Source organism: Maniola jurtina, chromosome 17 (genome assembly GCF_905333055.1).
Source record: "Maniola jurtina chromosome 17, ilManJurt1.1, whole genome shotgun sequence".
NCBI classification, from domain to species: domain Eukaryota; kingdom Metazoa; phylum Arthropoda; class Insecta; order Lepidoptera; family Nymphalidae; genus Maniola; species Maniola jurtina.
In genome coordinates this window covers 11,207,525-11,218,458 of record NC_060045.1, presented here as the reverse complement: position 1 = coordinate 11,218,458, position 10,934 = coordinate 11,207,525, and the positions used below count along the sequence as shown (strand labels likewise).

General features: G+C 33.5%; 1 protein-coding gene across 2 annotated transcripts; it reads right to left on the bottom strand.

The window, feature by feature from the left end:
- Positions 1-4,372: 4,372 nt before the first annotated feature.
- On the bottom strand, positions 4,373-9,352 carry LOC123873821 (protein phosphatase 1 regulatory subunit 7). Of its 2 annotated transcripts, none has more exons than XM_045918890.1 (6): positions 9,163-9,352; positions 8,842-9,085; positions 8,361-8,489; positions 7,956-8,118; positions 6,985-7,293; positions 4,373-5,932 (listed from the first exon to the last, which is right to left on the bottom strand). In XM_045918890.1, exons 1-6 carry the CDS (start codon positions 9,167-9,169, stop codon positions 5,759-5,761), a joined length of 1,026 nt encoding a protein of 341 aa, XP_045774846.1. In that variant the 5' UTR covers positions 9,170-9,352; the 3' UTR covers positions 4,373-5,758. The 2 variants fall into 2 exon arrangements, with proteins under 2 accessions (XP_045774846.1, XP_045774847.1); XM_045918891.1 differs by having other exon boundaries at positions 5,710-5,932; positions 6,977-7,293.
- Between the last annotated feature and the right edge of the window lie 1,582 nt (positions 9,353-10,934).

Sequence of the window (10,934 nt, the reverse complement as noted above, 5' to 3'; positions counted from 1 at the left end):
TGTCAACAACGAGAAATAATGAATGAGATCTATTTACAATCATGCTAATAGGTGTCTTTTTCAACCTGTATGCTTATTATAGTAGGAGATTTAACATTTCACCAACTTTCATAGAATGAGATCACACACACACAGTAACATTAAATTAAAATGGGCCTAAATAACCTTGACTTAAGGTCCTAAATTCAATTACACCGATTTTAATTTCTGGTTCTGTCTGACTGGCTATACATGAATGGATTAATTTGAGCTATAAAACAAGCCGGTTAAGGTCTATTTTACGTTAACGTTCTCATTATAAACCCCTATCTGCCAGTTTTGGTCATTACTGTGGTGACCATTACATTTGGCCTTGAAAGAAGATACTTCACATGGATAAAAGATTATAGCATGGACAAGTCCAAGTTTCTGAAATTTTCACTTATTGATAATGATAATACTATCATTCCTAATTACTTACATTTATAGGTAAATCTTATATTTTCTATATCTTATTGCTATTATAGATGCTGAGATTATAGAAATTACACTCAACTGAAATTCTATGAAAATATAGTTAGCACGGACATTACACAAGTAACTATTTATTGCATTTCACTAATTATCGAGATCGTAAAATCCTATTTTTTCATATTATCAAAACGTTTACAGTAAAAAAATATCACACGCGCTAGGCGTGCAAAAACACCTGAAAGAGATTATATGCACCTGCAGCCATAACAGGATAACATTATAATATATTTCGTGTTGTATAAAAAGCTGTTTTGTTTATAATCCTTGTTTTTGTTTATTCAATATGGTTACAGTCAAACCGGCCCGCTCGGAGCTAATAGCCATAAAAGTTAACTAATTAGGTGAAATATTCCAAAAGAGCATAAGTAGGTATGTACACATTCAATACGCTAACTTAACTGTTTACGTTAAGGTTCAAAGTCAAAGCGCTGGAGAAATGTTTTTATATGATACTGAACAAAGTCAAGACAGAGATTAAAATATTTTATAGCTTTTTTGTTATATTCAGATTCGGGCCATTGATTCAAATTTTAAATTTGTAGTAATTATGTTCTCTAATTCAGAAGCTGAGCTCTTTTTCTGGATGCCTATCATTAGGCATCCAGAAAAAGAGGTCATTACCTTTTCGCTAAAAGACAATTTTACGTTGACTGACATGAAAGCAAAGTGCCTAGTAAGCCAATAGACAATTCAGCTAGATGACATCAAAGCAGATTACCCAGTCAGCAGAGAGTCAACTTAGCTGTACGCCATAAAAACAGAATGCACAAGTAGCAAAACGTCTGGAATTGTGAATAGTCTGTATGATTAGAACACCTCATTAGCCAGACGTCAAATTACATAGTTGGATGACATAAACGCTGAATGAGATAGTATCTAAAACGTCTGGAAAAGTAAATAGTCTAAATGGTCTGTTGCTTGCTTTAATTTTTAACCAACTTCCAAAAAGAAGGTGGTTCTCAATTCAGCCTGTTTTTTTACCCCATTGCGGCAAAGCCTAAAGGAAGAGTTATGATTTTAGCAGTCTGTATATGTATGTGTGTGTGTTTGTATCCAGATTCTGTGTGTTCCACCGTAGCGCCGAAACAACTGGGCTGATTTTGATGAATGAGGTGTAAATCGATTTGTCGTAAAGATCCGGGTAACATAGGCTACATTTTATACGAAAAAAATTGACCTAACGGATGTAATATGAAAAAAAGTGGGGGTGAAAAGGTACTACCACTAACTAACAATTGTGCCAGGACTGGTCCTGATGGGATTTTGAAGTTTGAAAAGGTGTAGTTGGTTCTCTATATAACGTAGACCCGCACTAAGACAGGATTTTGAGAAATTTGATCTGTAAATTGACCAAATTATCATACAACAATACTACTTCTCACGAACCTATAAAAGCTACGAACAAACGATTTCAGTAGTTACATTTTATTACTGTTCTTACCTTTCGATTCAAAACAAGAAAAATTGATACACTGATTTGGCATTCCAAAACGAAGCAACTCTCGTCCTAATAACAATTTAATGTATACTTTAAGAATAACTGCATAAGGTAAGTTTTACAACGAATATTTTAACATCGATATTTTAATGTTAGTATACGTGAGTGAGAACACAAAAGCCACAAAGATCCTTTGTATTGACAAAGGCAAACACAATAGGATCTTTCATTTCTTGTAAATTGAACTAGTTTTATGAGAAAAAGTATTAAGTACGTATGAAATTTTGTTTTGCACATTTTCAACTTTTAAGCTGTGACAATAAGGTCTAAGTTGAAGGAATATTTAATAGTATGATTATTTTTTTGATCTATAAAACATTTATGACACTGCAATTTTTGGTCAAACTTATTATTGACTACTTAGTGACGTATATACATAAAAAACCCAGCCAAGTGCGAGTCAGACTCGCGCACCAAGTTTCCGTATCCGTACTCAGGTATTTTTCCGACATTTTGCAAGATAAATCAAAAACTATTATGCTTAAAAATAAATTAAAATCAGTTTTAGAATGTTCAGGTAAAACCCTTTTATATGATACCCCACTTGGTATAGTTATCTTACTTACTTGAAAATTGAAACACATTGTTTTTTAATGAACCCATAAATTTATGGTTTTTGCCAAATTTTATGATTCTAGGTCAACGGGAAGTACCCTATAGGTATTCCTGACAGACACAACACACACGGACAAAACAGACTGACAGGCGGACAGATAGACAGACATACAGTTAGATAGACAGACAAACAGACAGCAAATTGATCCTATAAGCGTTCCGCTTTTCTTTTTGAGGTACGGAACCCTAATAAATGATATCATTGCATAGCAAGTGAAGAGACTAAAAATTATAACACCTTGGATAAACATCTCGGACTTGAAAGTGGATGTCATTTTCATAATAATCATGATCATCATCATCATCATTATGAGCCTGTGGATGTCCACTGTTGGACATGGGCCTTCCCTAAAGAGCGCCAGCCGCTTTATATCATCAGTCCATCGTGCTGGAGGACGTCCTACACTACGCTTGCTTATACGCGGTCTCCTCTCATCTTATTTTCATAATAATTAGTACTTTCCCCTAAAAACCTTTAAATTGATATCAATAAAGTTTTTTTTCCATCTTATCTTCTAATACTTATGCATTTTACAAGTTTGGTTTTTGATCTTTGAGCTACCGGAATAGAGCACTCAGATTAATTAATTTTTATTTTCAAATTATAAGTCCTGGTCTATAATGACCTAATATTAGCTTCACTACACTGCAATGTACTGTTTACTGCATTCTTTTTAAAATAATTACTTTTTTAATGTAATAAATGCACAATATAAACTTATCTTAAAATCTAGAAAAATCCTAAATAAAAATACTTTATAACATAGTACTGAATTTACTACTCTATGGCATTCTGTACAATTACAGTATGACAAAATGCTTATGAAACCCGAAACAGGTCCTGCCGCGCTGAGGCGACGGGTATGACTGACAAGATAACGTAATTACGGCCCATAAGACTCAACAATAGGGTCGAAAATTCTTTGTACTCGCTCTGTACGCGATTTGAAGAGAATAAGCGAGGAAGCGTGAAATCAAATAATTTAGAATATAATTTGAAATATAGCACTTACTGTGAAATGATCGGACCGAATTATTTATTTGATTGTTTTACACCTATGGTGAAAGTTACGTCTTTAAGAGCTTTGTCATTAAAGAGAAAAACCCAAAAGTCTAAGGTTTTAGACCAAACTTCTGATTTTTTTTCTATCGAGGAAAGTTTGTCCAATCATGTTTTAATCGGACCAAATCCAAGGGGATATAATGAAAAATATCATATATTAATTTCAAATTTTTCGATCCATGCGTTCCTAACTTATTTCCATTTTAGTAAACTTTAGTATCGACGAAAACGGAGACCGCCGCGTTAAGGCAGGGGCTGTGCGGGGCGTTTCCACTCCGGTTGCCATCTCAACCTGTCGCGCACTATACCTCCTTAAACTTTGTATACCTACAAATTACATACGTACACTCACTTTAATAATCCACTTGCACCAACTTGATTAACCTTGAGTTAGTATGAACAGTCAAAACTTATAATATTGTTACTTTTCTGTTCTTTCAACAGTGTGAAAAGAACTTCTTATAGAAATATAATTTGAAATTATTTAACAACAAATTAACAAGGTTTCTTTTTTACATTAAAGAAATATTGCAATGCAAAATTAAAATATATTCAAACAAATAAATAAACTGGCTGGTGCAATAGGACTTTATAATAAATAGCACATATTTATTTATTAACCAATATTACATAGCTACACCAAATCTAATGCTGAAGAAGGTAGTTATAATAATAAAAATACGTATTTTACATTATTTTTTATTTCTAAGTTACATACATTTTGAAGATAAGTTAATGACAATTCATATGGACGTTTTTGGAGTAAATATTTAAAGCTGTCAAAATTCTAATCAGTCTGTCAAACCCTTTTAGAATATAGAATATTTATTAGTAAATGCATCTTTACAAAAATTCTTTATCCTTTATTTTGGGTTCCATACCTCACTATGTGAAAAATAGAACCCTTAAAAGATCACTTTGTTGTCTGTTTGTCTATTTATCTGTTTCGCGTCGAGCTTTTTTCATGGAAATCATGAAAAAAATATTCAATAGTCTAAATACATTGATTTTCATTTAATTTTAGTTGTAGTGGTATTCTTACTCTCCAAATACAGTATAGTTAATACTTACTTCTGTAAGTTAATATTTGTGACTATTTAAACCGAGTTATGACTTGAGTTAAAAGAATTTAAATAATGCTAACAATTTATGTAGTAAGTATAATAATGTATAAATTATTTCATTCGAGTCTGGATATTTTTGGACATTCTCTCTCTCTTTAATGTTGTTACTTTAAATTAATGTACCTTTTAACAGGACCTTAATTAAATACCAGAAACTACTTGTTCATTAAACAACATTAACAAAGCTACATAATTAGGCACAACACACACCTACCGAGATGCAGCATATTTTTTTGGTAACAACTTAAACTTAGCTTTGTTTACTTTGACCTATAGTTGCAATTGATATAATGAATCAAAACACAGAGAAGACTCCACGCTACTCTGTAGGTGTGTGTTGCACCTTAGGGTAAAACCCCTAAATATACAAGTACTCATTCAACCCACATAAAGGGGAGAAGGGGCACAAATGGACCACATCGCATATTCCTTTATAATACTATTTATTTTAAAAATATCGAATCTATGAGTATAAAATACTCTACGATTTCAAATAGTGATGATATAAATAAATTTGAACTACTTACAGTTCGCATAACGAAAGTTGAAAATGCGTAGTATTTATTCATTTTAAGTTTAACCCAGTAAACTATTTCAAGTTAAAGAATGTGACATGTTAAAGTAATCTGTCAAATTGTCTGTAAACCCATCGTCGCGCGCCAGTGTGAAACTTCTCAATTCACTTAAATTATCGGTATGGACCGAATCACTGGGCTGGACTGGATTGGACCAAACAGGGCTTTACCAGATAGGGTTGCACTGGTTCCTGCCAGTCGGGACCAGACCGTAATGGTCTGGACCAGACTGTAATGGTCTGTTCCAATAAGATCACCGAAAAATAATAAATAATGAAAATATGTGCATTCGCTTCAGTTGGGCGTGACCCGACGCTTGAATTTTTTTCAACTTTCGTAACGCATATTTTATTATAATAATAGTGAATTCTTATCTACACAAGGTTGCGTCGATCTGTGTCAGCGAGGGCAGGGTGAGCTTGAGTTTCCTTCTGTACGCGGGGTCTGAAGCTATCGGGTTTCGCTCTAGGTATATGGTAGCAAGCTTTTTGTTCTGTTGAAGGTAGTCCACTGATGACCAGTCTGCTATTTGGTTGTCGTTTAGCTGGAATAACAAGAAAAACAAGCTTATATTGCATTGTCATACAGTGTTAACTAATGATTAAAATTTTAAGCCATCTAGCGCATCAAGGAGTTTTGAATCTATTGGAAAATTTGTAAGAAACAAAAAAATAAACAGAATAACAAGAAAGTGATTAATAAAAACGTGTTCAAAATAGGTTCTTTCAACTTGGCGATTTAAACTTTCAAATGGATAATCTTTGACAAATTAAATTGTTACATAGTTTTTAAAGTTACACAACAAACATAGTTATTGAAGTGAAACTTCTTTAAGCGCGACTTGTAATTCAGATCGGCGCCGCTACTTCCGTCTGCTTTCAAAATGACCGTCAAAAAGAACAGCTGTTTTGAGGACACCATCTTTTATCAACTTGTGCTGAAATGCCAAGTAATTAGTGCCCCAGATCAAAAGCTCTATTTTTAACTTTCTAGGACTCGTTTTAAAACTACAGAATTTTAATGACTTATTTATTTCTTTAATCAACAAGCGCGCGTAAAAGTTACACACACTAATGTTTTTTTTAAATTCAGCAGATTGGGACAGGCCTAATAAAGATATAACCTCCCACTCATTGATTAAAACTTTATATTTTAAAAATTAAACTTACCTACTTAAACTACATTTTAGTTATCAACTCTTAATAATGTGCTTAAATTCTTAGTTGCATTTGTGGTGAAAAAAGTGTCTTTGATGTGTCATACTATCATTATGTCAAGGTCTCGTCCTATCACTTAAATGTGATACACCCGGAAAAAGAGTAAATATGTAACTTAAATCTATTATAATATGATCTTTAAATAAAAAGTTGCCCTTTTATCACTTAAAAGCAACAAAAAAACGGTTGAAGAGGTGCCACAAAAAATGTGAAAAAAATACCTGGCAAAAATCAAGAAAGAATAAAAGATAAATAAATTAGTAATATGTAGAAAGTAGGGTTACTATATCAAAATGTAATATTTTAACATTGAATTACTGCAGTATGTTTAATTGCCCAGTAAACAAAATAAATAGAAAAGCAATATGTACCAACTCACCCACAGCTCCTCCAAATTGCTCATATGCCTCACATTCTCTATAACCGTGATCCTATTCATAGCCAAGTCCAAAGTCTGTAGTTTGACTTGACTATCCATATTCTCCATCACCGATATACCATTTTCAGATATATACAGCTGTTCTAGATTACACAATTGTTCTAGATTTTCGATTTTGGTAATACGGTTACTCTGTAGAATGAGTATTTCTAAATTAGTGAGGTCATCAAGATTTTGTATTTTTGTTATTTTGTTCTTTCCGAGGTACAGTTCTTTTAAAGTCTTCAACCCTTCCAGGTTTTTGATTTCCTGTAAAACAGAGATATAATTTCATAAATTTATTGAGGTACTAAAAATGATGTCTGTGGGTATTCTTTGATTTTTTAGAAAAAACAGTAGCCTATGTTACTCCAGGTTTTTACTAGATCCATGCAAAAATCCACGTTACTTTGTTGCAGCGTCATTGAAGGACAACCATTTTCATTGCAAAGCTAATGACTTCATAAATAGGTATAAATATATGATGACTTAACTTAGATGTTTGTCAGAGTATGCTCAACTAGTTTCAAACTTGTCTGGGGTTCTTTATCACCCACCCTGGGCAGCACCCAGAAGACTCATATTATATACATTTGCATATTTTAAAACAAATATCACTCACAATTTAAACACTTTCCTAACTAACAAGAAGATTCTCTGATGGATAAGAAGAACCAAAGTCACTGGGAGAAACTGTAAGGTAATCATACCTTTATCAATTCTTCTCAGTGTTGGGCGAGCCTCCTCCAGGTTTTTCCAGCAAGCTTGGTGATGTCATCGGACCAACAGGATGGTTATCTTCCAACCTTTTTTTTCTGGTATGTGACCTCCAGTCCAACACCGGGCCCAACACCCAGAAGAATGATGTGCACGTGAGGAAGCCTATGTCCAACAATGCATAAATAAAGACAAACAAAGAAGAAGAATCATACCCTTATACGATTATCTCCCAGTTCCAACATCTCAAGTTTAGGGAAATGGTTAACATTTTTGATTTCTGTGATCTTATTGGAGCTGAGGAAGAGCTTCCGAAGGTTCAACAGCTTATTGAGACCTGTGATTTCCTTGATTCTATTGAATGAAAGATCCAGTATTCTGAAAATGGAAGAATATAATTTAAACACCAGTAGATTGTAATTTTTTAAATTGATTTATTTAAATTGATGATTAAAACAAAAGAATAGTTTTCATTCTTTAGTGTTATATATTCCATTCTTTAGTGTCATTGCTGAGGGTTATGACGTCTTCCATTAATAATAGTCTCAATATCGTATTTTCTGTAATTTACACGCATTTTTCTGATTTGATTTAGTACAACATTAATTTGCTCTACTTACTCTAAATTCACCAGGTTATCCAAATTCTCTATGACAACTATCTGGTTATCATAAAGCTCAAGCTCCACTAATTTGGACAGTGTATCCAGGCCTTCTATCTTCTTGATCAAGTTCCATCTCAAATATAACCTGCAAACAATAATATGGTAAGGTAATGGAAGGTATAGAAAGAAAAGACTGGACTGTGTACGAGTTAGCATAGAGAGGGTTCCATGATGTGATGAATATTGAGTAGGTTTATATTCATAATACTGAGATTTTAACATGTTATTTTAAGAGCATAGACTTATAGATTTTTCTGTAACCTACAGGTAAAGAACTATTTTTATATTTTTTTCAAGATTCTAAGCTCAGTAGTTTCAGAGATAAGCGGGAGAATGGATAATTTAAAACAATAAAATTATATTTATTTTAAATTATACATACATTTGTGACCCTTATTCAATACATGTTCTTGTACAAGAATTATGGCCGAAATTACCTCTCCAAGTTCTGTAGCGGCTCAAGATTCTCGATCTTTCCAATTCTACCGTGATTTAGATCAAGTATGTCAGTGTTCTCATTGACTACGATGATCTCCTGCGTCTCTTCCTCGCCAGGCGGCGGCGTAACAGGTGGTGTCGGCGACTTACCACCATCTTTCCGATCTTCTCCATTTGTCGACGTTACCGCCTCTTTCGGTATATCATCGGCTTCATTATTAGCCATTGGTGAGTCTTGGTTCTCTAAAATAGGTAAATAAATAACAATAGAGCAAATCTTCATAGCTAATATGCATAGTAATTGGCAAAGTGTGACTTACCAGACATGATTATACTGTAACAGATTGTTTCTCACGACTGTATTTTTTTGTACTTCCTAAAAATATGCGGAATCGGCTAAACTAACCAAATTACAAACGTGAAACAACTAAGTAATTAAAATTAATCAAAATCAATCGGTGCAATCAATCAATGATTCACTATTTTGACAGACACAGACCAACACCATAGACATCACACGGTGACGGTGACAGTCATCGACTGTGCACCATGGCGAAAAAGCCGGTCCGCATGAGAGGGCTCCCGTTGGTAGTGTGTCCCTTTCTAATTAGGTGACCATGATAAAACAGAACACAGGACATATTGTTTTGTATACTCCGACTTTTAACTAGATGCAGTAAAATGACATTTCGATTTTTACTAAACTCCAATAAATCTTCTATTTTACACCTAAATAACTGAAAATATTATGTACGCATGTACTCGCTACACTGAGTCTATCTGTTTCTCACACAATATTAGGTTAGGTGAAATAGCAAGCAGGTTACACCGTTACCCACGTGCGCCGGCAACTTTGGTCGAGCTTATTGCATACTCATAAGGGTCAGAAGTACTTTCTTCTCTGTACAATAGGCATCATCTGACATACCGTTAATTTGACAACAACCTTACTAACTTTTCACTCCGTATTGAGTCCGTACAAAAAAGCTACATAATATTATTATTAAATGATTGATATGTCAAATGAACGTCATGCATATTCTAGACGAAAAAAAAGACTAAAATTGCAATAATTATTTAATGATTTGTTTTTATACATTGCATTTTCCTAATATAACCAGGAATAAAGTCGTCACATTTAAAATGCGCACTGCAAATAACAGACGATTTTGAGATTTTTCCAGGCACTGCATTTCCCCACATCAATTTCTGATTTTCATTCTTCGAAAACCTACAATACAAGAAATATGATGACTAACATAGATTAAGTTTCTGTTACTAACAAAACTTCGAGTCAACTTAAGTTAACATAACATAGTGTAACCTTGTTATGTAGGTACCTACCCAAAGGTGTACCTATGCAGAGGTGAATATCACCCACATTACACCAGCTATGTTTAGGACCCGTAAGTAATAGTGTGCAAGTCAAGAGCTTCGCCGTTCGTCGGACAGTATTTCCAACTTCGAAAAAATGAAATATCCAATTTGGTGCCGTCGATCGGAAGCTATGCGCGTACAAACATTTCAGAGATTCATTTTTATTATAATAGTAGATTATTAGTATAAATCTCCAATTTAAGTCAGTCGGGACGTATCTGCCTACTTCTACGAAACTAGAAAAATCTTTGATCCACATAATTCATGGTTAACCTAAAGAATATGATTGTTGTTTTTACTTACCTGTGGAAAGAAAAGCTGCTACCAGGATAAAACTCATTTTTGCACCTGTCACACAACTTGAATTCACCATTTTTCATGAAAAACAAACAGGTTTATTATGAAAATGTACACAATCGCAAATCGAAGTACGAAAATCAACCAAACAACCAAGTAAACAAACCACCATATTGCATTTAGTATTACCAGTCCCAAACATTTAAGTACTACTTTTACTCAGTATTATTAGATTATTTTCTAAATACAACGAGATAATTATTATTCATATAAACTGTAGAAATATTAAAATTGAGTTGCAAAGTTTATGGATTGTTCGTTTTGGTAAATCATAAAAATACTAAATATAAAATTTTCTACCATTACTACCAAACCCAATAAATTAGTTGAGCTGGCAAGACGTCAGACAAGGACACAC

What these genes read in the sequence shown, in the direction of transcription:
- LOC123873821 (XM_045918890.1), bottom strand. An exon ending in GATAACCTGGTGAATTTAGA is followed by an intron (nt 8,119 to 8,360) that starts GTAAGTAGAGCA and finishes TTCCATTTTCAG; the next exon opens with AATACTGGATCTTTCATTCA. An exon ending in TGGGAGATAATCGTATAAGG is followed by an intron (nt 7,294 to 7,955) that starts GTATGATTCTTC and finishes TCTGTTTTACAG; the next exon opens with GAAATCAAAAACCTGGAAGG.